At 56.8% G+C, this 25,005-nt stretch overlaps 2 protein-coding genes across 9 annotated transcripts; one reads left to right on the forward strand and one right to left on the reverse strand.

Moving 5' to 3' along the window:
* The first annotated feature begins 10,895 nt into the window (after window positions 1–10,895).
* HMGA1 (high mobility group AT-hook 1) lies at window positions 10,896–20,192 on the forward strand. Of its 6 annotated transcripts, none has more exons than XM_037519537.2 (5): window positions 10,896–11,010; window positions 14,708–14,886; window positions 16,579–16,662; window positions 17,282–17,332; window positions 18,961–20,192. In XM_037519537.2, exons 2-5 carry the CDS (start codon window positions 14,752–14,754, stop codon window positions 19,012–19,014), a joined length of 324 nt encoding a protein of 107 aa, XP_037375434.1. In that variant the 5' UTR covers window positions 10,896–11,010; window positions 14,708–14,751; the 3' UTR covers window positions 19,015–20,192. The 6 variants fall into 6 exon arrangements, with proteins under 6 accessions (XP_037375434.1, XP_037375437.1, XP_037375435.1 ...); XM_037519540.2 differs by having other exon boundaries at window positions 14,708–14,853; XM_037519538.2 differs by lacking the exon at window positions 10,896–11,010 and adding an exon at window positions 11,304–11,343.
* A 63-nt stretch (window positions 20,193–20,255) lies between these two features.
* SMIM29 (small integral membrane protein 29) lies at window positions 20,256–22,680 on the reverse strand. Of its 3 annotated transcripts, none has more exons than XM_037519541.1 (5): window positions 22,625–22,680; window positions 21,414–21,596; window positions 21,197–21,222; window positions 20,854–20,959; window positions 20,256–20,715 (listed from the first exon to the last, which is right to left on the reverse strand). In XM_037519541.1, the coding sequence occupies exons 2-5, from the start codon at window positions 21,522–21,524 to the stop codon at window positions 20,650–20,652; spliced, it is 309 nt and encodes a 102-aa protein (XP_037375438.1). In that variant the 5' UTR covers window positions 21,525–21,596; window positions 22,625–22,680; the 3' UTR covers window positions 20,256–20,649. The 3 variants fall into 3 exon arrangements, with proteins under 3 accessions (XP_037375438.1, XP_037375439.1, XP_037375440.1); XM_037519542.1 differs by lacking the exon at window positions 22,625–22,680 and adding an exon at window positions 22,392–22,550; XM_037519543.2 differs by lacking the exon at window positions 22,625–22,680 and adding an exon at window positions 21,971–22,331.
* Window positions 22,681–25,005: the final 2,325 nt, after the last annotated feature.

Consider the following 25,005-nt stretch of genomic DNA (forward strand, 5'->3'; position numbering starts at 1 on the left):
AGCCAGGCGCTGAGAACCTGGGATACCACCGTGAAAAATACAATGAACAAAATATGTAGACTCCTGCCCTCCAAGAGCTGACATTCTGGGTGTGTGGGGGGAGACAATAAACATAATCAAATGATCTAGACCACCAAGTCCCAAAGAAAATAGAAGGGGAGGCACATATGTAACACTTACCAATAGCCACATTAAAATGATAAAAATAAACATAAAATTAACTTTAATGATCTATTTTATTTAATCCAATATACCCATGTATTATCATTTCAACCTGTAATAAATATACCCCCCAAAAAGTATTTCTACATTTTTTTTTATACTAAGCCTTGGAAATCCAGTAAGTACTTAACACTACCAGCACTTCCCCATTCAGACTTGCCACACTTCTGTCTCAGCGCCATCTGTGCCCAGTGGCAATGGGCAGCACAGTTAATGTGACAGAAGGCTATGGAATAAAAAAGGAAAGTGGGGGAAAGTAGGGAATAAAAAATGGAGGTAGGGAGAGCCAGTAGGGGTGGAACAGGAGTCAGGGAAGTGAGACCTGTAGCTCTGAGTCCTGGCTCTGCCACTGCCCTTGGCAAGTCATCTGATACTGCTGAGCCCCGATTTCATCTATGAAATGGGGACATGACTCTTGCTGTGTGGACTGGAGTAACGTGACTAAAACAAAGACTCAGGCACTCATTAAATGTTTTTTTTTTTTTTTAATCCCCCTGCCTGGTGCTGTGTGTGGCAGTGCCAGAGCATAGCCCCCTAATCTCAGAGTCATATTCCCTCCATCCCGCCCCTTTAATGGCCACCCAAAGCAGCCTAGCCCACCACCCCACTTCTAGTCCTTTCTTCTATTTCCATTTCTACCGCTTGCTACAGCAAGCTCATCTCCCTGGGCCTCAGTTTCTCTCTGTGTGTAATGGATACTTCAAGCTCTTGTGAAAAAGTATTGTAGACCTCATAGGTACCATCCAGGTCAGTGCCGAGCTGGGTGGGGCACCTCGTGCCAGCCTCTCTCTATGGAAAGTGAATTCCTTTTTTGGTTGCTGGGAGAAGGGTTTCTGCCCACAGCAATGTCACCCCCAAAGCTCTCTTCCTCCAAGGGCAAAATTGCTGAGTAAAAAGGTGCACAGAACCAAAGACAGATCACAGGGCACGGTGCAGGAGAGAGGGCTCTAAGCCAAAGGGTTGCTGTGGAACAGGCTCTGCATCAGCTTTATATACCCCACCTCTGCCAGAGCAGGTGGGCCTATAGTCCCACAAGCCTAAGTATGGGGATCAACAAGGAGCCACTTCCTGGGGGATTAGAGGGGGTGGGGAGGTTGCAAGTGGGATGAAAACAGACCCAGAGGGGCCCAAAGAAGGCATTAGGATATGGTTTGGGGGATGCAGACCCACCCTAATCTACCCTACCCCCCAAGGCCTGGGAACTGACAGGACACCCACGGTGGTGACCCAGAAACCTAGCTGTGAGCAGCTCCTGCCTCGCACTGCCCCGGTAGAGCGCCTTTGCTTGCTGCAGGAGGCCCTGGAAGCTGCTAACCTGCTCACCTGCCAACCCCCAGAGACGCACCCCAGGCGCTCCAGATCTGAGTGCAGTACTTCCAGTCATCCTGACCTCAAACTCAGAGCTAACAGGGTCCCGGCCTGAGTTTGTCATCAAATTGTACCCCCAACCTCCCCGACCCGGGTCACTCAGGTCGGCTAGTCCCTGAGGGCCTTAGACCCCTAGCGATTGGGTTCCTATAAAGTAAGAAAACAAAGGAAACCCTCCCTCCCGCCAATATTCACAGTGAAGACTAGGCCTTGGAGGACGTGAGACACCCAGGATTTACGGGGTGGGGGTGGGGGTAAAACTCGGAGACTGGGTGAGCAGGTAGCAAGCGTGGGTTTAGGCCAGGTTGGCGCGCGGGCAGCCGGCTGCGCCACTCCCCGCCGCCATCTCCTCCTAGCCAGATTCCAGACCGGCAGGCTCGCCCAGCTCAACCCGCCTCCCTCCTCCTCCGCTCTCCCGCCAGTGGCTACCTCCCCTCCCCCACCCCGCTGCTCTCCCCTCCCCCCAGCTACCCACTTCCTCCGCCCCTCCCCCAGCCCCTTCGCTCTCATTCATCCATCCATTCACCAAACTTTTGCTGAGCGCCCAGGGCCCCTTAAGGCCCTAGTGCGTAGCATGCGAGTGTGGAGAAGAAAACAAAGCCCTGGAGGATTCCCACAAATCCCTGGCCTGCGGTTGGCTCCTCCCCCAGCCCCCAGCCCACCTCCTCCATAGCCTAGGCCCCCTCCCTCGGACCTCCGGTCTACTCTCCTTTACCTTCTCAGACCCCCGCACCACAACTTGTGGGGTAACAAGTCACAGTGTGGCACCCATGTGCTCCTGGGCTCAGACAGGTAGCACCCCCTCCTGACCATTGCCAGCATGGAGACCCCTGTCCACACTCTCAGTCCTAAGAAAGAAAGGTTCAGGGTTGCCTGGAGCGGACAGAGCACTGCATGATCTAGGACACATCTCCCTGTCCAGAGACAGAAGGAAGCAGCTGGGGTCCAAGGACGCTCCCCATTTCTGGTAGGAGAGAGTCTCCCCAAGGCTGTTTATGGAGGATGGCCACTCTTCAAGGCCCCAGAGATCACTGCTCCCCTTCCCCCAGGCCAGGACATATTCCCACTCTATTTGGAAAGCAAGCAAGGAACAGAGGAGAAACATGTCAAAGACCATAAGAAACTCTCCGTAAACTGGGGTGTGACATAGGTGGAAACAGGGGGCTAATTCTACAGGATTTGACTCTCCAAGACCTTGAGCTGGTTAATGAGCTGACTTGGACATCCAACCCTGCTGGCAAGTGGTAGGGCCTCAAGCCAGACTCCAGAACACCTCCCAGCCACCTCCCAGCCCAGGAGGATAGATAGGGTCATAGGCCTACAGTCACTGCCCTGCCACTTCCTTTCCCTGGCTCACCCCCAGGTGCTTTAAAAGGCTGCACAACTTTAAAGTGTGTGTATTTGCAGCCATTCCTAACTGGGAGGTGGCAGCAAGCTGGAAGGCATTTTACCTGCAGAACCTGCTGCATTGTAAAGTTAGTAGTTCCTTAGACCAAAAGTAAACTAAACTGTCTTGTCCTCTGCAAAGCATAAACCTTATACTCACCTAATATGCACTGGGTGAGCTGCCACCCACCACTGTCTGGCCACCAACAAGCAACCCAGCTAACCTGCCCCAGCCAAGGTGGTTGTCAAGTGGCTGCCAACTCGTGATGGCAAAACTTAGGACCAAGGGAAAAAACAAATTTCCCATGACTGGTGGCAAACTATAAAGATAGTGGCTACAGAAACGAGTCTGTGAGCAGGGGATCAGTTGATGATGACGTTGCAGTGTTTTTACGCTGGTAAATCAAAACTCAGGTGTCTTGGGAGAGTACAGAAACCATCTCAGGCAGGGTTACCCTGTCACTCGCATGACCATTTGCCCTTTACTCTGTCTTGAGTTTTGGGGACAGATGTCCTATTCCCGGCCCAATGCCCAGCAGCTTGGCCTTGGCAGATGACAGAAATCACTTTGGTTAAATCATTCTTCTTCATTCAACCCATTTGCTTTAGTTTTCTTTTTTAAAAAGATTTATTTATTTATGCATACAAGAACTAGGGTGTAGACGGGAGGTGCAGGGGGTGAGAGAATTTACCAGAGCGAGTGGGGAGCAGAACAGGCAGATCTACTGAAATACCCCACTGAGGGGAGCAGCAGGTAAGACAGGAGAGGTCTGCTGCGCCATGTGGGTCAGCTCCCTGGCTGGCGGGATCAAACTCATGCTGCAGTGGCTGGTGATAGTTTAGTAGCGCTGTCTTTAACCCCTGCCCCATCAGGGAGGCCCTCAACCCATTTTCTAAGCTTGAATACTTGTGAAGCCCTTGGGGATACCCCAATGAATATCATAGATGAGATTTCCTGCCCTAGTGGAGCTGACATTTCCTGGGGAGAACTGGACAGAAAATACCATACATAATTACGTTTATTGTTATTAGTTCCATAGACGAATTGATTATAGAGTATGTTAGAGACTAATAAGTTTAATGGGGGGAGAGTATCGTACAGCAGACAAGGGATTACAGGAGGAGATGTGCAATTTAAACTGGGGGGACAGGTAATATTGAACAGAGGACAGCAGTGAGAGGACAGCTTTGAGGATCTCTAGGGGAAACGCTCGTCAAGCAGAGGGAACTAGTAGTGCAGAGATTCTGGGAAGAGCACAGGCCTGTCAGGCCTGGGGAGCCTCCAGGAGACTGGTGTGACTGAGCAGAGCAACAGGTAGGAGGTAAGTGTGTCTGTCGGGGGCGGGGGGAGATTGCAGGGCTTTGTGAGGACTTTTGTTTTTATTCTGTGTGAGATGGGAGCCCCGTGAAGGTGAAGGAATTTGAGCAGAAGACAGACATGCCTTATGATTTAGGTAGAAAAATTTAAGCCCTGGAAATTAGGTGCTTAAATAAACATTGGCAGAGGGCCTCCCTGCTAGTGCAGGGGTTAAGACTCAGCTCTAGCTGCTCCCCTCAGCAGTATATTTCAGTAGATCAGCCTGTTCCGCTCCCCACTCTGTCTCTGGTGAATCCTCTCTCTCTCACACACACACCTCTGGCCTACACCCCAGTTCTTGTATGCATAGATAAATAAAATAAATCCTTAAAAAACCCAAAATAGCAGAAGTGGAGGTGGTGGCTCCAGTCGGGGCTTCCTGGAATATCATGGAACTGCCTGCCTCTGTCTTGGTAGGGGGTGTGAAATCAGAACCCCACCTAAATGGCTAAGTTGTAATCCAGGGGCAGGGGGTCGCGCTGCCACCAGACATGTCCCTTGACGACCACAAAGTTGGTGACTGGAGGCTGGATATTCTGGAGAAACCCTGTGTCTACATAGCTCACACAGCAACATTTCCTCCCCCTCCAAATTTCACTCTTTCTTTGGTGGGACCTAAGTCACATCCAAAACTGCTTCAAGGGCCTCCCTCGTGGCGCAAGGGTTAAGGATAGTGCTATCAAGCTATCCGCAGCCTCTGCAGCACAAGTTCGATTCCCAGCTGGCCAGGGACCTCTCCTGTTTCACCTGCTGCTCCCCTCAGCAGTGTATATCAGTAGATCTTCCTTTTCTGCAGCCCACTCTGTCTCTCACCCCCCAGCACCTCTGGCCTCTACCTCAGTTCTTGTGTGCATAAATAAATAAGTCTTAAAAACAAACAAACAAACAAACAAAACTGCTGGGGCCTCCCTGGTGGCGAAAGGGGTTAAGGTGCAACCTATGAAGCTGTCCACAGCCACTGAAGCATGAGTTCGATCCCCCGGCCAGAGAGGAGACCCACATGGCACAGCAGACCTCTCCTGACTTGTCTGCTGCTCCCTTCATTACTATATTTCAGTTAATCTGCCTGTTCTGTTCCCCACTGTCTCTGGTGAATCCTCTCACCACCCACCAACACCTCTGGCCTGTACCCCAGTTCATATATGCGTATGCATAAATAAATCTTTAAAAAAAAAACCTGCTTCAAAAGAGCATACAGTATGATGTGGAACCCCTCCCCATGACAGATGCTGTGCCACCCGCACTTGCACCTGTATTCCAGGGCTTCCTGAGATGATCACCCACACCCTGGGCCTTGCACTGTGCTCCCCAGGCTCCTATCACACTGATGAAATTGCCATTACTTGCTCCCCCCCAACCCCACCCAAAGTAAGCCTTTTAAGGAGACAAGGAATGTAGCTACTTAGTTCAAGGTTGTGCTCCCTGTGCCTATCTCAATGCCTGACCAATCTGGACAGCAAGGCTATCCAGCCTGGGAATGCAAGTAGTGGAAGGCAAAAGAGGCAGAACCTCAAGTTATTTAATAATCCCTCTGAGCCTCAGTTCTAAAATGGGGGCAACAGCATTACTGCCCTGGTTGGGGTGATGGGGGATCTGAGAGCATATATGCGTTTAGCATGTGCTTGGTCTGCCCTCACCCAATTCCTCAGGTCCTTTCCCCTGCTCCTCCCACCCCTGCAATTGGAGAGTTTGCTGGGTTTTCTTGGATCCCAGCCCTGAAGAAGGAGGCTGATAAAACAATGGTGTCCTGGGACCATAGAGTGTGGATGCTGGTTCAGGGCAGGGGGAGCAGAGCAGTGCCTGCCTTCTGGGCCCTCCTATTCACTGGAGAGTTTTTCCCTAGAAAGTTGGAAATAGAAGAGGCCCTCCTCCCACTCCAGGCCTGCCAGGCTTCCTGGCAGCAGAGCTCATGGTCAGCAGGGCCTGATCCTGACAGATGACCAGATGTACTAGTAGCTGGGTGACTCTCTAGGAGAGTGGTCAACTGTGTGCCAAGGTTGACCACTATATGCTTATTTGGGTCAATCCTGGTTGGAATGAGCCAGACCAGGTTTTTACCTGTTGCCTGGTCATAACTAATAGTGTCCCGTTTTACCTTTTGTTTTGTTTTGTTTTTTAAAGATTTATTTATTTATACAAGAGTCAGGGTACAGGCCAGATGCTCGGGAGGGTGAGAGGATTCACCAGAGACAGAGAGGGGAACAGACTGACGAAAAACACTGCTGAGGGAAGCAGTGGGCGAGACAGGAGAGGTCTGCTCGCCATGTGGGTTGCTCTGAGGTCAGCAGGGATTGAACCAGCACTGCAAAGGCTGTGGACAGCTTCACAGCGCTGCGCTCAACAGCCTGCACCACCAGGGAGGCCCTTTTTATTTTGTTTTTTAAGAATTTTTTTTTTTTAAGATTTATTTATTTATGCATACAAGAACTGGGGTACAGGCCAGAGGTGCAGGGGGGTGAGAGGATTCACCAGAGACAGAGTGGGGAACAGAACAGGCAGAGTGACTAAAATACACTGCTGAGGGCAGCAGCAGGCGAGAAAAGATTGGATGGGATGGAACTCCTGCTGCAGAGGCTGTGGATAGCTTCATAGTGCTGTGCTTAACCCCTTGCACCACCAGGGAGCCCCGCCCCCGTTTTTACTTTTAAGTGTACTATTTGTCTGTGAAAGCTGAGCATATCTATCCTATGAGCCAGTAATTCCTCTCCTAGGCATATCCCCCGCAGAAATTTGCGTATCTACTCACTCAAATGTATTCTAGAAGAGTCACAGCAGCACTATTGTAATAGTCCCAAACCAGAAACTATCCAAATGCCCTTCAACAGAATGGATAAATAAATTTTAGTACATTCAGACCACATAAGTAGGATGCAGTGTGTTCTGCAGCCAAATGCAGTAACATGGATAAATCTCAGACATAACATTGAACAAGGGAGAATAACCTAGAATATGTAAGTCATGATTCTACTCATACAATGTACAGAAAGGGTGAAACTACAAGATGATGGTTAAGGAGGGGTGGAAATATTCTGTTTCTTGATCTCAGTGTTAGTGACAAGCGGTGTCCACTTCATGAAAATGCAATGAGCTGCACAAAGATTTGTGCATTTTCATCATTGAAAGGTCGACTTTAAACTGTACTTTTAACTGTTTACTTTAAACAATAGGTCAGACAATTCTTGTTCCTCTTTTCCCTGCCTCCTCCAATCTACCTACCATGGGGCCCCAGACACACACAGAACATTATTACATCTTACCCCCCTGCCTTTTGGAAAACTTCAGCTAATTCAACCGCTAAAACAAGCCATTCACAATTGCAGTTGACTCAGAAATAAGAGGTAACATGATAAGCAAATAGGCTGACTAGACAGATGCAATGAGACATAAACCCCCAGGGAATACCAGGAGCAATAACCTACCACTGCATTTCTAAGCCCAGACTGGGAGACTGTCAGGCCCCTACAACTCCCCCTGGTAAGGCAGGGTAAGAACAAGTCAAAAACAATTTCAACAGCCCAGGTGAAAATGTGCTTAAACAACTCACTTGTCCTGTAAAATAAAGTTGACCTGAACTCCCCATTCCTTGGACATTCCCATTGGGTTCATTGAAGGTCATCCAGTTGTCCTTGCAGAAACTATTAATATATATCCCAACTCTGACAATATGAAAATGCTTCCTCTGGGCAAGCTTGGTTCTAATAGCAATCAACTCCCATGGGGGACCCCTCAGTCTGACAAACTTGGTTGAGGTCCCTGGCCTAGAATAGTTCTTTCTCCCTGCCAGCCACCCACCTGTCCAAACTCCATTAAGGCCTCTCAAACCCATCTCCTCCAGACTTGACTACCACAGCCATTGCTGCTCCTCCAGCAGCTCCTACTAAGTCTATCTTTAAGCATCTGACACTCTAGTCTACGTTTCAAAGGTGCAGGGAACTTTGCTTGGCTGACTAGTTCTACTCCAGTTTGGGCCAGTTCCGGGTACATAGTAGGCAGGGCCTCAAAAGATACAGAATGTATGAATACTTTCTGTCTCATGGAATCTCCTGGACTGTTACTCAGCTTTCTCTGGTTGTGTTCCTGGTTTCCCCAACATGAAGTTCGCTGGGCCAAGGACTATGTCTTATTCATATTTTTATTTCTACCACTCACTCTTGCTTAATACTTACAGAGGAAAGGAAGTGACTTCTGGGCATTTGCAATCCAGAAAGCAAGGAGGTGGAGGTCAGCGGGTAGAGTTATTTGGATTTCAAGGGTGTGGGTAATCCTGGAGAGGAACAAGCTACTATATTTGCCTACAAATTTATTTATACCCACCTCCTTCCAGAGTTTGAGGTGGCTTACAAAAATATACATAATACAAGGTAAAAAACAAGTCTGTGAGGAAATCAGGACGAGGAAAAAATTAGAGTAGGAAAAATAAGATCAAGCCGACTTGATAGAAGTGGGCCAAAAAGTTGGTTAAGTTTTCCCAAAGCCCACTAGCGGCCGAAATCCCTCTCCCTTTCAGGGACCGCCACCTGCCACGCAAGGACGGGGAGAGCTGCCCCGAGGTTAGAAGAGCCGGGGAGGGGGCTGCACGGACGCTCCCCCGAGCTTCCCAGGCCACCAGCCCCAGAGCCCCGGCCTAGACGCCTAGGGGGCTTAGGGGTGGGAGCGACCCAGGCGCGCGCCTTCGGTGAGGACTCTCCCCGGCCCAGACGTGGGAGCCCGCGTCGCGGGCTGGGGCCAGTGACCTGAGGAGGGTAGAGTGGGAACTGAAGGAGCGTCCTTCCCGTCAACGCCGCAAAGGTTCTCGAGCTGGCGACTCAAGGCCCTCCAGCCAACTCCACCGCGGCCTACTAAGCGCGGGCTCCGCCAGCAGGGCACAAAGATGGAGGGAGCGAGCGCGCCTTCCACCCCGCCCCACCCCCACCCCGGCTCCAGACAAAGGGGCAGGCCGCCCCTCCCCCAGCTTCTCCCTCGCGCTGCCCCTCCACCCCCCTCTCCCCTCCAGCCGCCCCTCGGTGACTTCCTCTCCCCTCCAGGGGCAGCCCAGGGACTTCTCGGGAACCGCCTTTCACCTGGGCGCGGGGCAGGGAGTCAGCTCGCAGAGGGCGGCCTCCGGGCCCACCTCTCAACCCCGGCGGCCCGGGCCCGCGGCCTCCCCTTTGAACCCGCTCCCGTGGCCCCCAGCGCCTATCCAGCCCCGGCACCCCCGCCCCGCCCGGCGGAGCACGTGCTGCCCCCGGCCCGGGGCGCCCGCCCGCGGCCTCGGGTGGGGGCTGGGCCCACTCCGCTCTGCTCCCCACCCCCACCGGAAACATTCCTGAAACATTCCTGAAACTAGGAGGCCCGGCCCCTCCGGTTCCCCACCCCGCCTCCACTGCGGGCTCAGGGCTCTCCTGGCGTCCCCCACTCCCCACCGCCGGCTCGCCCCTGAGGAGGGGGCTGGGCCCGGGCCTCGCTGACCGGGGAGGAAGAAGGGGAGCAAAGAAAAACATGAGTCACAGCCGTGTGTCACTGGGCCGCATTGCAACTCCCTGCATCACGGGAGGTGTGGAGGGCCGCCTCGGGGACCCGGGGCCGGGAGGTGCGCGCGCGAGGGCCCCGGCCCGGCCTGCAGGGCGCGCCTCTCCGCCAGAGCCTTTCTTCTCCCACCGCCCTCCCCGCCATCTTTTCACTTTGGCTTCCTCCTCGTTTGTGCAACAAGTCTTTGTGGAGCCCGGCGCCCGGCGGGTGAGCCCGGCGGGTATGGCGCGCGCGCGCGCAGCCCCTGCCCTCAAAGTGCTTCCAGGCGGCCGCGGGCTCGCGCTTCTGGACCGCTCAGAAAACCAGAGCGGAGGGAGCCGCAGCGCGAGGCGGGACGCGCGTCTCCCAGCCCCGGCCGGATCCCCCCGGGGAATGGCTTTACCTGCCCACGAGCAGTTGCGCCCGAGGGCTGCACCTTGATTATGATTCACTCGTGGGCACTAATAAATTAATAAAACTCTGCATTTCACAAGTTTCACGTTTGCTTTTCACAAGACTTGTGTTTCACCAGCCAACCACGCGGGTTGGCACCGAAATGCACAAGCTGACACCTGTCCGCCCGGGGGGGGGGCCATCAGCCGCGTATCTGGGCGGAGGGGGCGTCGGGGAGGCCAGCGAATCGGCCAACAGGCGCCTTCCTCTCCGCCCGTCCCCGCCGCCGGACCCCCGCGGGCACGGACGCCGGCCCGCAACGGCGCGCCGGTGGGGGGGCGTTAAGCCCACGCGCCCGGGGGCCCGCAGGGGCGACTCCCCCGGAAACCCCAGCTCCAGGCAAGTGAGGACGCCCTCCCCCGCGACGAGCGCCGGGGCGATCGCTCTGCGCGCCCTCCCACGTCTCCCGGCCGGGGGCGGAGAGGAGGGGGCCGCCGCCCCGCGCTGCCAGCCCCGGCCTCCCGCGCGCCGCCCCCAGGCGCCCCGCGCGGCGCGCCACTCCCCGCTGGAAGCACCCACCCGCGCGGTGGCGACGGCGGCTGGCGGGCGGCCGCCCTTTTAAATCCCCGGGCTCATTTGCATGTCCCCGCCCCCTCGGTGACACGGCTGGCGCGGGCGGGCCCGTCCCCCGTGCCCCTGGGTCGCTCTTTTTAAGCTCCCCTGAGCCGGGGCTGCGCTCCTCTAATTGGGACTCCGAGCCCGGGCTATTTCTGGCGCTGGCGCGGCTCCAGGAAGGCGTGAGTTCGCGGCCCCTCCGGTGGCTTCCCTTCCCTCTATCTCTCATTTAATTGAATTATTTATTTATTGAGGCCGCGCACGGGCCGTGCCGGCTTCCTGCCCCTCGCATCCTCGGGGGGGGGAGCTCGCTGCCCCCCCTGGACGTGACACGGCGGCCCCCCGCGGGGCCCGGGCGGCGAGCACGCGGCGCGGCGGTCTCTGAGCGGCTCTCTCCGGTTTCAGATCCGCATTCGCTCCCAGCGGCGGCGGCGGAGCCAGGCCGGTCCCCAGCGCCCAGCCCGTCGCCCGCGGCAGCCCGGAGCGCGCCCCGCAGGCCGGCGGCCGAGCTCGCGGTGAGTCGTCCCCGGGCCCGCGGCGGCGGCGGAGGGGGGCGCCCGCGCCCCTGCCTGCACGCCGCCCTCCCGCGAGCCGCGGGGCTGCCGCGCGCGCCTCCGGCTTTATTCCCAGGCCCGGGCGGCGCGAGCCGGGGCGGGGGAGGGCCGCGCGGCGCGGGGGCGAGCGGCCGGGCCCGGCGGCGCGGGAGGGCGCCCGCACCCCTTCCCCCGCGCGGCGGGCGCCCCGCGGGGGCGGGGACCGGGGAAGGCGCGCGGTGGGGGAGGGGGCGCGCGGCTGCGGCGAGCGCGAGTTGTGCACCCGGCGGGGCTCGGTGCACCTCGCGCGGCCGCCGCTCCCGCCCGAGCCCGAGCTCGGGCCCGGGGTGTGGGGGGGCGGGCGCGGCGCGGGCTGCGGCGCCGCGGGAGAGTGGGGGGCCGGGCGCTCGACGCAACCTGGGGAAGTTCTAGAAGTGAGGGGGATGGGCAGGAGCCCCTCAATTCCGCCCTACCCCCCCTCGGCCTTGCTGGTGGCTCCCCCTCCTGAAGCGGATGAGGCCGGCACGCCAGCCCGGGTTTGGGGCTTCACCCCGACCCCACCTCTGGCCAGGCCTGCGCCTCTTCAGCCCCCGGGGCCGGGCCAGCCCTCCGCCCCCACAAACTGGTTTCTCAGCTTTGCTGGGCGCTGTTGGAACTAGTCCTTTGACTCCCCGTTTCAGTTCTTTTCCTGGGGTTTTATTTTGCGGGGAGGGCGCAGGGGGGGAGGCGGCTTTCTTCCTATCCCCCGCGCCCGCGCGCGCCAGGTTTCCTGCCCCAAGGCGGGCTTGGGTGCCCCCTCTGGCAGGAAGTGGGGCCGGGTGCACCCGCGTGGCGGTGCATGCGGTCGGGGTGCACCGGTTTCCCGCGCCTACGAGAACGGCCTGCGCCCCTCCCCCGCGCCCTGGTCCCTGGTCTCGCCGACCAACCTGCAACGGCCCGGCCGGGACGCGAGCAGAGCTGGCCCTGGGCGGGGGCGGCAGGGACTAAGCTAACCTGCGGGCGGGAGGAGAAGTGGCGTCCGGGTCGCCATCCTGCCTAACCTACTTGCTGTGTGGCCTTGGGTATATCTGAAGGCCTCTCTGGGCTTTTTTTTTTTTTTTTTAAGAAAACAAGAGTGCCCCGTGATGATAATCTAGGGTCTTTCCTGCAGATTCCCGTAGCATTCGCGAAGCACACGTTGAGTGTACGGTATCCGGAGTGTAGTAACTTGAAGCCAGAAAAGTCTCATTACAAACTGAGGCAAGGGGTTGGGCCCTAAACGCGACTTTGCCAAGCCTCGCTGATGTTTAGAAACAGGTGGAAGAGACAAGCATTTGTTGGTCTCATAGAGAGGGCCTCAGGCCCATTCAGTTGGTGGGGGGGGGGGGGGGGGGGCGGGGGTGCGGCAGCGAGTGGATTAAGGGTCCCCAGCAGCTAGGAGGGGGGGGTGGCAAGCACTTCCAAGGAGACTCTCTGGATCATCCCCAGACAAGCCAGCCGGGCTCTCTGGGATCAGGGACTGACTTCCCCAACTGGAGCCCCCTCTGTGAGGGGGGCTCTACCAGACCTCAGGTGAGGTCAGCACTCATTTAGCTGATTAATTTTGATGTTTAGTTTGAAGGGGAACCTGTGGTGTAATATAAGATTCTAATCACTGCCTGTAATTACAGAGCAGGCCAAGCCACTAATGATGGAGCACGATAAATCACCAACCACCTTGTTTAAAAGGGTCTTCAAGACTGAAATACTAAAAAATGGGATAATTACCAAGCAAAGTCCTGCTGTCTGGAACATCTCTAGGCTTGAGAATGGGGAGCCATGGGGCCCTCCAGAGATAACAAGTTTTGCTAAAAACATTTTCTCCTCTCTGGGTTAAAATTGGAAACTGCATATCTGAAGGGGGGCACCAAAAGTCATTTTCAGATGTTTTAGTTCTTATGTTTATCAGTGAAGATTTCTCTTTTAAGCATTTTATTTATTTACTTACTTATTTTAAAGATTTATTTATGCATACAAGAGCTGGGGTACAGGCCAGAGATAAGGGGGGGGCAGGGGTGAGAGGACTCACCAGAGACACAGTGGGGAGCAGAACAGGCAGACTGACCGAAATACACTGCTGAGGGGAGCAGTGGGCGAGACAGGAGAGGTCTGCTGCACCATGTGGGTTGCTCCCTGGCCAGCTGGGATCGAACTTGTGCTGCAGAGTCTGCGGAATGTTTAAATTACCGGTTTGATGCTCAGTGGTGTGGAGAGTTGGTTGAGGCAGGTGCCTTACCATTACCCCCATTTTCACAGATGGAGGGGCTTTCAGAAGTGCAGCCATTTGGGCCCACCTTTTGCCCACCCAAGAATATGTGGAGCCCATAGGCTTCCCAGGTCACAATGACTTGGGAGTAATAACTGGGGGGATGGAGATGCTGGGGGGCCCTTTATCCTTTTTAATCCTCTAGAAGAGGCTCCCAAACCCGGGTACAGGTGCTCCTTACAGTGGAGGTTTTAGATAACTCCAAATTAGCGAGGCTGATTAAACCCAGCAGGTCTGTAAGAAGAGAAAAGACTAGAAAAGGACCAAGAAGCTTTTAGGGTTTGCCTTGCTACGTTCCACGGGCAGCTAGCATTTGTTCAAAGGGTCCATCTTGGAGAATTCCCTACCCCTTATGTCAGCTGTTATCCAAGGGAAAGATCTCATCTGAGTAGGTGGGCCTAGGGGTGAGAGAAAACCCATCTTTCAGCTTTGAACTCCCCAACCTCACCCGCTGCTGCTGATTCCAGCCACTTTCCAACCTCTTCCAGTCTCTTACCAACTTGAGTCCCCCAGGCATTCCCTGGAAGATAGCAGGGGCAAAATGGTGGGTGGGCACCATCCCTGGCCCATGCTGGTTGTGCATTGTCAAGGCTGGCCCTCTTACTTGGTCTTAAGCATGGGTCTTAGCAGATGGGCAGCAAGGTGGAGGGCAGGAGGTTTTGATACCCATGGCTGCCCAGGGCTCATTCTCTCCTCCTAAAGAGAAAAGTGACAGCAACTGGCTAGAGAGAGGGCCCTGGCAGTGCGAGGACCGTCACCTTGCCCACATTTATTTGCCCAGGCCATTCTCACCCCAGTCAGGTCTAGGCTGGTGACAGGACAACAGAGAGCCCTTCTCAACAGGACAGCAGGCACGGACTAGGGCCAGTGGCCCAGCACCGCCCTGTGGCAGCTTCCTAGGCTGTACTGTACTGGCCTGTCGTGGGCAGGGTGGGCTTCCTGTGCCGCCCTGGTGGAAGGGAGTTTCCTGCCCTCTAGTTTGAGGGTGGTGTTGAGGGGATAGGTAGGAGGTGGCTCTTGAGGCAAAACGTTTTGTTTAAAACCACTTTTCTTGCCTTCCAGCATCCCAGCCATTGCTCTTCCACCTGCTCTGTAGAAAAAGGAAGATGAGTGAGTCGAGCTCAAAGTCCAGCCAGCCCTTGGCCTCCAAGCAGGAGAAGGACGGCACTGAGAAACGAGGGCGAGGCAGGCCGCGCAAGCAGCCTCCGGTGAGTCCCGGGACGGCGCTGGTAGGGAGTCAGGTGGGTGTCTGAACCTTTGCCTCGGTTTACCCCTTTGGGCTAGGGAGGTAGCGGCATTTTGGCAGGCAAAACCAGGAACGGAGGGGTGCAAAATCATTCCTGCATACATGTGTCCGCCCCATACAAGTCTGTGTGCCCCCAGCACATGCTGGTCCTGGTCACATCCTCCTGGGACCACCCAGGAGAGAAGAGAGGGCTAAGGCATTTGAGTTCTTTTCTGAGCCTGGGCCACAGAGTCCAGAAGTGGCCCTGTGGTCATCTAGACCAGCGCTTACACTGGTAAAACACCTACCCTGTATTTCAGTCCATTTGGACTAGTGTGGGTATAAAACGTAAAGATGAGTTGTAGGAACAGAAAATCCGCACCTGAAAGTCTGGGGTTTGGGTTAGACTTGTCCTGGCTGATATTGCTCAGTCAGTTTACTATAGAGGCTTCTAAATGCTTGTCAGTTTCTTACTTCCTCATGTCACTGATGTCAAAAAGCACTCATTCCTGGGCCTCATTTTGAGTGACCTTGGGCTAGGCTTTGCCCCTGGCTCTGTAGAAAGAAATGAAGCCCAAGAAGTGGAAAATGTTGGGGTGTTGCTGGTAGAACTGTGGTGCGGTCCTACCCTAAGGTCCTGCAGGGTGAGAGGGCCAGCCTGGCACCTGCGGATACCCTTGGGTGTGGCAGACAGGCTGTGGGGCGCTGTCATGTAATGGAGGTCTTGGTTTCTCTCAGTGAGTGTCCTTGAGCACAGGGGCAGCTGTTGGGGAAGCCCAGTTACTTTGCTGGGGAAGAAAGGACAGGAGCTCTTGACACATCAGGAAGTTGTTGTGCATCAGAGCTCGAGCGTCCCCCGCTGTCTGGTAGAGGGGTGTCTGTAATGACCAGTTTGTGGCATGACCGAGAAGGAGCCTGGAGTGTGGAATGCAGCTGCCCCTGTGCCATCCCACAGTGTTGGGGGACACACACACACATCCTTTCAGCCCGCCCATGGCCTCTCCCATTCTCATACATGCCTTTTGATTGGGGATCAGTGGAGGGGGTGTCAGGAGTCGACAGCCCCCCCAGAAACAGGAGCAGATGTGCCTTCACTGCTCAGCTTCTGTGTATTATGCACAAGCATTTTATTCTGACCCTGGCTTATTCAGGAGCAACAACAACAAGGATCTCTGGGGTTCCTTCTCTTGGGAGGCAGCCCAGGGGGATTCTAGTTTGCAGGTAGAGGCCGGAAGCCCCTCTAGAAGCCTCCTAGGAGATCCTCTTCTGTACCCCCAGCGGCTGCCAGCATGTATCACCTGAGGGAGGCTGGGCAGGGGCCTGGCACAGTGCTGGCCAGTTGTCATGCAAGCACACATTCTTCCTTTAACACTCATGATGCCCTGCAAGGTGAGTCTGAGCAATATTTACAGATGAAGAAGCTGAGGCTCAATCATTGTCTTGCTTGGATGTGGGCAGACCTGCCCCCAAGGTCCTCTTGGCAGCTTGTCATTCTGTGCCTCTGGGGAAGCCAGGCGAGGGGCTTTGCCAAAGCTGGTCAAACTGAGAACTGTGAATGAGTCCTAAGACTTAAGCTCTGTGGTTCCTGTGCATTCCTGGGTGATGATTCGCTGACCTAACCCTGCTGGGGTGGGCAGAGGGGCTCTGTCTTCTGAAGGGGGTGGGGCAGGGGGCACGTGTGTCCCTGACTGCCCATCTGTCATTACAGAAGGAGCCCAGCGAAGTGCCAACACCTAAGAGACCTCGGGGCCGACCAAAGGGGAGCAAAAACAAGGGTGCTGCCAAGACTCGGGTAAGGCTTGAGGGGCCCCTCCCGGTGGACAGTTCAGGGCCCTCTCCCCACAGGTACAGCTGTGGGGGTGTCTGAGAAGGGCCACTGGTGCCTCTTCTGGAATAAGGGACGGCAGTGGGTCTTTCTAATTAGGGGAAATAAGGTGATGGCTGAGGCCTCACTTTTGGGGCCTGGTGGGCCTGCCTGGGACACTAGGACAGTGGTGAAAAGTCAGATGTCCTCTAGCTTTCCTGGTTTGGGGAAAGGCAAGGTGGGGAGAAGGAAGAAACAGCTCCACTAACTCGGGCTGAGTGGTACATTCTGTCCTGGGGTGCTTTAGAGCCCCGGAGGATATGGGTGAAGGTCAGAGTCACGGTGGCATCAGCCTTCAGAGTTTTGCTTTTTATTTTACTTATTCTGAAATGCGACTCATATCCTCTGAGTCATGGGTGGGGGGCGTGTGTGTATGCTGGGGGAATGGTGGCTGGCCAGTCATCCCCAGCTGGGCTCGGGTGGACCTACTGGGGTGAGTCCTGAGCAGAGGTGAGTAGTGAGACCCTATATACCTCCCCCTCATCATCCGGGATACTGCACTGGGTGAACATCTTTGACATAGTGCATCTTTTCTCTGACTGCCTAGAAAACCACCACAACTCCAGGGAGGAAACCAAGGGGCAGACCCAAAAAACTGGTAGGTGAAGGGGCAGGGGTTGCGACTGGGCTCTGTGGGGAAGGTGTTAGTGGGTGAAGCCTCATCTGCACACCCACCACAGAAAGGGCTTCTCCCTGGTCTGCAGGGGCTGGAAGCATGGGCAATTCCTTGTACCCAGGCCCTGAGGGGATTCACCCAGGCCTTTTTTTTATTTTATTTTATTTTATTTTTATTTTTTTTAAAGATTTATTTTTATTTATTTATACAAGCACTGGGTACAGTCAGAAGCGCGGGAGGGTGAGAGAATTCACCAGAGCCAGAGCAGGGAGCAGAGCAGGCAGAATGATGAAGTACACTGCTGAGGGGAGCAGCGGGCGGCAGGAGAGGTCTGCGCACCTTGTGGGACCCTCCTCCTGTGGCCTGGGAAGCAGCCGGGGATCGAACCGGAGCTGCAGGCAGCTTCGCAACCCAGCGCTCAACCGCGGCTGCGCCACCACCGCCACCACCACCACCACCACCACCACCACCACCACCACCACCACCACCAGGGAGGTCCCACCCAGGCCTTTAAAGGAGTAGGGAGGGAGCTGAGGTCTGAGCCTAACCAGGTCAGACCTAGTGTAGGGGTTTCTATTTTCTGTATCTATAGTAGGACACTCAGACCCCCCCTGGGGGGGGGAACCTGGAGGGCATCTAGTCTGCCCAATGTAGAAATGAGGAGAGGACCCCACCACGATCCAAGGGTGGGAGAAGCAGCAGCTCAGCCTGGGTGCTGGGCTCTGCTGGATGGGAGTCCGTGTGGAGGCGCCTCCACATGGAGGCATGTCCATTTCTGGGCCCTCAAGTAACTGGTGGTGGATGTGAGTTGGGAGACCACTTTAGGGGTTCACTGTAGTTAGAGTCACCTAGCCTTCCCTCTGACCTTTTCCTACCCCCCAACCTGCTCCCTCAGCTTCTGGATGCATTCGTTCCTCGAGCTGAGCCACAAGGGTGAGGGGGGCTAGAGGGGTGCTGGCCAGAGCCCAGGAGTGAGTAACCGGAAACAAGTTGTTTTGGAGTTTGTGCCTGGCACGGGGGCCGAAGGCCCATGTGGTGTCCCAGCATTCCCGCCCAGTGAGTGAGCCCCGCAGGCACACACTTCTCCTTCCTCCCCACCCTGGCCTGGGGTCAGACCTCCTGTGGGGGCCAGTCCACAGGCCTGAGGCCACCTGCTTCCCCTGCATCCACCAGGGGGGGCTCGTGCATCCTCCAGTCACCCCTTCGCTTCCCGTCCCCCCCCCCCACTCCCCGCCTGCCACCTCCTCTCTCCTACTGAGAGGCAGTCACTTCCTCTCTTCCTGGCTCTCAGTGCACGACGTGCTCCGCAGGTCTCCCCAACGGCCCCCCCGCCCCCCCCCCCCGCCCCACCGTGGTCCAGAGGGGCCTGGCTCTGAGAGAGCAGCATGTGTGTGGTTTGTTTCCCTCCCTTTAAATTCTTTCTTTTTTTATGAATGAAACTGGGCTCTGGAGGTTGCTGAGTCACCCACACACTCAGCCCTGACTCATCCCTGTTCTGGAGAGCTATCGAGTGCAGGGGCTCTGACCTGGGCCTCCCTCCCCTCAAGCTCGGGTGGAGGAGGAGGGGGCCAGGCCTGGCACTCGTACTGATGGCCCTGCCCGCCTTGTAGGAGAAGGAGGAAGAAGAGGGCATCTCGCAGGAGTCCTCGGAGGAGGAGCAGTGAGCAGTGACCGCGCCGTGCCGCCTGCTCCCTCACCCAGGAGCAGTTTCCTTCTGGGACTGGACAGCTCCGCTCCCACCGCCCCCGCCCCTAGGCCCACGCGTCACCACCCCTCCCTGCCGCCACCCACCTGCACCCTCACCACCACACACTACACAGCACACCAGCCGCTGCGGGGTCCCCGAGGCCCGAGTGGGGAGCAGTTTTCCTTTGGGCTCAGTTCCCAGTAAGCCCTCCGCCTGTATACACACCTGCCCTCCTGGACAAAGCTGACTTGCCACTTAGCTGCAACCTGCATCTGCTGCCTCCCTGCTGTCAGCGGTGGGGACATTGCTGTCTGGGCTCTTGGTTTGGGGATCCCTTCTGCTCCCCCACTCTTCCCTCTGGTATCCCGTTCAGGGGCCTAGGTGGGCCCCCCTGGCCTTAAGGGGCCCGAGCCCCATCTCATTCTAAGGCCCCACTCCACTGTACTGGCAGGTATGGTCAGTGGAGCGGGCTGCTTGGCCAAGACGCCCCCAACCAACCTGTGTTGCTCTCCAGGTGTGGCTCACACCCACTTTTCTTCCTTCGCCTCCCCTAGTCCCTGTACTAGGTCGAGCAGTCCCCTTTGGGGTACTGGAAGGAAGGTAGGTGGGGTCTGAGCCCCCTCCCCCCCATCTGCTCTCACTCTAGGCCTCAGTTTCCCCTTTCCTCACATGGGGCACTAATAACAAGGAGCTAGCCTTGCCCACTCCCCCCCTTCTGCTCCTCCCCAGCCCCCAAGGTTCTGGTTCCATCTTTCCTCTGTTCACAAACTACCTCTGGACAGTTGTGTTGTTTTTTTGTTCAATGTTCCATTCTTCGACATCTGTCATTGCTGCTGCTACCAGCGCCAAATGTTCATCCTCATCGCCGCCTGTCCCGCCCCCCCCTCCCCGAGATGCTCTCAGGGGACGGGGCCTGGGCAAAGCAGGCCGATACCCCAGTTCCAGGGAAGGTGGGGCTCTGCCCCTAGGATGCTGCAGCAGAGTGAGGGGGGGCTGTGTTGACCGTCGAGGGTGTAGGGGCCACCTTCTCCCCCTGTTCTGTTGGGGAGGAGGGAGCCATTATTTGTCCCAGCCTGGGGCCCCCCCTCTGGTTTCCTATTTGCAGTTACTTGAATAAAAAAAATATCCTTTTCTGGACTGGAGTCTTACCTGTGGGGGGGGCCCTTTGGAGGCACCCTGCCCAGCTCTGCAGGCTACTGGGGAGGCGAAACACTCTCATCAGCCACACCTCTAGCCACAAAACAATTTATTTACAAAATATACATACAGAACGCTGTACATCGGCCCTGTCACCATGGAAACAACTCCAAAGCCAAGTCGGGGAGAGCTAGAGGAAGGTGGTGCCCACGGAAAGGGCCAAACTGCCTCCAGATGAGCCTCCTTAGTGCCTGGGGGTGGGTGGCAAGCTCAGCCCATGGGGACTGAAGTGGGGTGGGAATGAGGTGATGGGGGGCTGGCTGCTAGGCAAAGATTAAGGGCGCCGCTGCGGATAGGATGGGTGGGAGGACCTGAGACCCAGTACCCAGCTGGGAAGCCGGGGCTCCTGGGAGGGGCAGCAGCTGGGCGCTCCAGGGCCCTACGGTCTGAAAATCAGGGCCGGGGCAGGGTGTTGTCATGTCTTGACGTCCAGCAAGGGCATCCGCTTGTGCTGGTAGCCGCTCTGCCAGCCGGGTACCACCTGCAGGGGAGAGTACACCACAGGGCTGGGCTCTGACCCCTGGGAGTTCACGGTGCTCCCACTAGTCAGCCCAGATGGGGAGGGCTAGGCCAGGCTCTAGTGTCCAGCTGCCTGGTTTTCCCTGCTCAGGATGCTCACCTTGGGGTCGCCCACGTCAGAGAGGAGCTCCTGCTCAGCTTCGTGGAGTTCCTCAGCAGGGTCATAGCTGTACATGGGGAGCAGGTGATGGCGAAGCCGGTCCACCCTGGGAAATAGAAGAGGGGCTCAGGCCAGAGGGATCCAGCTCCTCTTTAAGCAGCTGACAGCCCTAAGGGTATACATGCCTGATTCTAAAGGGGGTTCTCCCTAATGGGGTGTGGGGAATTCTAGGCTCCTATCAAGATGGCTGAGGGGCAGCAGACATATGCAGAGAACTCAGGTCTATGGGAAGAAGTTTTAAGCAGAGTGCAGAGGAGGCAGCACTAGGGGTGGGGACACTCACCGCTTTTTCTTCTGGACATACATTACCTGTAACAGAGACAGCACTGTGGGGGCTGCTGGGCCCACAATGGCCCACAGGCAAGACGGCCCCACCTCCACACCCTCCACTCCGTCACAGCAGGACAGCAGAGATGCTGTGTCTAGGCTGGACCAGGCCCACCCAGCCCTGTCATAGCAAAGTTTGTGGGTATCTGTGTGTGCTTTCGGGGACTCCTTACCACAGCCACCACCACCCCGACCAGGGTGATGAGGAAGAAAGGCCCCAACACATAGCCCACCATGGAGTCGCTGTTGGCCTGGGGGGCATTGGGCACTGTGGTGTTACTCATGACATCGGCAGCCGCAGGGCTGGGTGGTCAGCATGGGAGTAGTGCCTCGGGAGGGCGCCTCCACTGGGCTCCCTGGGGAGGAAGAAGGGAGGTTAACCGTTTCACCCAGGGTGACATCAAGGCTCTGGAGCCCTCCCCCAGAGCTGGAGATACCAGGAAACTTGGGTCAGGTACTGGGCCAGGGGCTCCTCCAGGTCAGTGTGCTGGCCTAACTCCAAGGACCAGGCAAATCTTGGGTGTAAAGAGTACCAAGGGAAGGCCCAAACCCAGGACCCAAGTCCTGCCCAGCTCGTACCCCCAAAGCACTATGGAACCCAGTCCAGAGCTGGCCCAATTATTTGCAGATCTCAACTCCTGGGGAAAGACTAGAGGTAGATTCCCACTTCCTGCCCCAGACCTTCTGAGGCACTGAGCCAATCTCAAGTGAAACAGATTAGGGAAAACACCTGAGGGTCCTGCACTGTGGTCTGGGAGGTGGGGAAGAGGCCCAGCTCAGTCCGTGCCCTCCTCGTCCCTGGTACCTGTCCAGACAAAACCTGGACACCCTCTCCCACATCTCTCTGCCGCGAGGGTGGACACAAGTGGGCAGCGCAGGATTGTATCTGTGAGATGATGTCACCTCCCGCTGGTCCCCCCCCCGGGGCTCCGCCCAGGTCCCTCCTCCCCTGGCCTGCGCTGACAGGTGAAGGAGAGGGTCAGCCCCCACTGCCCACCGTCAGATGCAAGGAGACGGTTCGTGGCGGCTGCACGCGCAAGCCCCGAGGCCCCTGACCCCGGTTCGCCTGGGTTTCCATCGGAGGGCAAGGTGCGAGCTACTTGCCCGGGTCTCCGTGGGGGCACCAAGGTTTGCCCGAGTCGCGTGCTCACCGTCCCACGATGGAGGGACATGCATAGGTGGGGAGGGTGTCCGGTCACTCCGAGGATGCGGACCAACAACGGAGAGCGGGCGGTCCTTCCCACGATGGAGGCTCAGGCCGCGGGAGGGGGTTTCGGGGAGCGCGGAGGGGCCTCCCCGGACGGTGGCATCCTGGCAGCCCGGCAGCCCGAGGCGTGGCCCCGCGCCCGCGCGCCGCAGCCCGTCCAACCCGGCCCAGCCTTACCTCCCGCCGCGGCAGCCCGGTCAGCAACGCCCTCGGCTGGCTCCCGCGCCCCGGAAGCGCAGGCGGCGCGTGATCAAAGGACCCGGGGAAAGGGGCGGGGCCGAGGAATCAGGGCGCAGCCAATGGGGTGGCGGAAGCCGGCCGGCCGGCGAGCGCCGGAGCCGCCAATCCGGAGGCGGGGCGTGGGCGGGGCGTGGGCGGCGCGGGGGCGGGGGCGGCCGGGCTGCAGGGCCCACCCGGCGGCTGCAGGGGGCAGCCGAGGGCCGCGCAGCAGGGGGAGGGGCGGGGCGCGAGGGGGGACCCGGCGGGCCCCCGGGCGGCCCCCGGCCGAGCGCCCGCCCGGGGAGATACGAGGCCGCCAGTGGGGGGCGCTGTCGTCACCCCTGGGTGCGCGCCCGGGTGCAGCGCCGGGCCACGCCCCGACGTCCCTTCTCCGCGGGCTCTGCCCGGCCCGCAAGGCCGCCAGCGGTGGGTGCCGCGTCCCCCAAGCCTCCTGCTGCGACCGGCTCTTCGGGCTGTCGGGGGTCGGCGCCCGCGGTGCCCGGCTCGACGCCCGCCCGCGCGCCTCAGTCTGAGCGTCTGTGAAACAGGTTGCTGTGAGGAGGGAGCCACGGCGTGCAGCAGGAGCCCAGCACACGGCACCTTCTGATACTGAGTTCCTCTTGTTGACTTCTTTTCCGCTTTTCCGAGCACAGACTTCAGTGGAGTGAGGTCTCCCCGGCTCGGTTAAGTTGCTGGATGGGTGAGCATAGGTCAAAGCTTTCAGGATCTAATAACGAAAATGTCACATATTGGGGAAATCTGATTAAGATTGGTGGATATTGGGCCTCCCTGGTGGCGCAAGGGGTTAAGCACCGCACTATGAAGCAATCCGCAGCCTCTGCAGCACGAGTTAGACTCCCGGCTGGCCAGGGAGCTACCCACATGGCGCAGCAGACCTCTCCTGACTCGCCCGCCCGCTGCTCCCCCCAGCAGAGTTTTCAGTCAATCTGCCTGTTCTGCTCCTCACTCTGTCTCTGGTGAATCCTCTCATCCCCCCAGACCTCTGGCCTGTACCCCAGCTCTTGTATGCATAAATAAATAAATCTTAAAAAAAAAAAAAAAAAAAAAGCTTGGTGGCTATTACCAATGTCGGCATCTTGGTGGGGAGAACATGCTATAATTTTGTAAGATGTTACCATTGGGGGAAGCTGGGCAAAGTGTACAAGGGAGTTCTGTTTTCTTTCTTTTTTTTTTTAAAGCTGTATTTATTTGCTGGGGTACAGGCCAGAACTGGGGTACAGGCCAGAAGTATGTGTGTGGGGGTGAGAGGATTCACCAGAGACAGAGTGGGGAGCGGAACAGTCTGACTGACTGAAATACACTGCTGAGGGGAGCAGCAGGCGACTCAGGAGAGGTCTGCGGTGTCATGTGGGTAGCTCCCTGGCAGGGATCAAACTTGTGCTGCAGTGGCTGCGGATAGCTTCATAGGTCGCGTCTTAACCCCTTGCGCCACTAGGGAGGCCCTGTTTTATTTCTTACAGCTGCATATGAATCCACAATATACACACAACGTAGGTGTGTATGTAGTTACATACATGTCTATATAGTTTTATACCAGAGCCCCCTCTCCAAAATCACATGTAAGTCGGAAAACTCCATTCTGGCAGCTGATGGAATGCACCCAAGAAAAAAGTTGTGGCAGCTGAACTAAGATGAGGCCCCCTGGGTCCTGGGTGTTACTGGAGATACAGGGATGGCCTGGTCATATTATTCTTGCCAGAGAAGCCTTTGGAGCAAGTGTGAGGTGCTGAGAGCCAGGCCCTGCTAGCCAGACGCAACTGAGAGGGCTGGGGCACTTGGCCTGGTCTAGCCTTGGTTTCATCAGGTCTTTTAGAGAAGGCTGGGTGAGGGCAGTTCTGGTGCAGAGATGGGCTCAACTGGCAACCAGAGGGCAGGTGGACACTCAGATCTCTTGTGTCCAAACGCTACCATCTGATTGGCGGAGAACCAGAGAAAGGAGGGAAGAAATGAGAGAAATACCAGATAAACTTTTTTTTTTTTTTTAAACTTTTTTTTTTTTTTAATATACTTTTTTTTTTTTTTTTTAAATAGAGGCATGTTTTATTTATTTATTTGTTTGTTTGTTTGCTTGTTTTCTTTATACATGCACTGGGTACAGTCAGAAGCACGGGAGGGTGAGAGAATTCACCAGAGCCAGAGCGGGGAGCAGAGCAGGCAGAATGACGAAGTACACTGCTGAGGGGAGCAGCGGGCGGCAGGAGAGGTCTGCGCGCCATGTGGGACCCTCCTCTGGTGGCCGGGGAGCAGCCGGGGATCGAACTGGTGCCGCAGAGGCCGCGGGCAGCTTCGCAACCCAGCGCTCAACCGCTGCGCCACCG

Source organism: Talpa occidentalis, unplaced genomic scaffold (genome assembly GCF_014898055.3).
Source record: "Talpa occidentalis isolate TD23 unplaced genomic scaffold, MPIMG_talOcc4v2.1 talOcc4.2, whole genome shotgun sequence".
Taxonomy (NCBI): domain Eukaryota; kingdom Metazoa; phylum Chordata; class Mammalia; order Eulipotyphla; family Talpidae; genus Talpa; species Talpa occidentalis.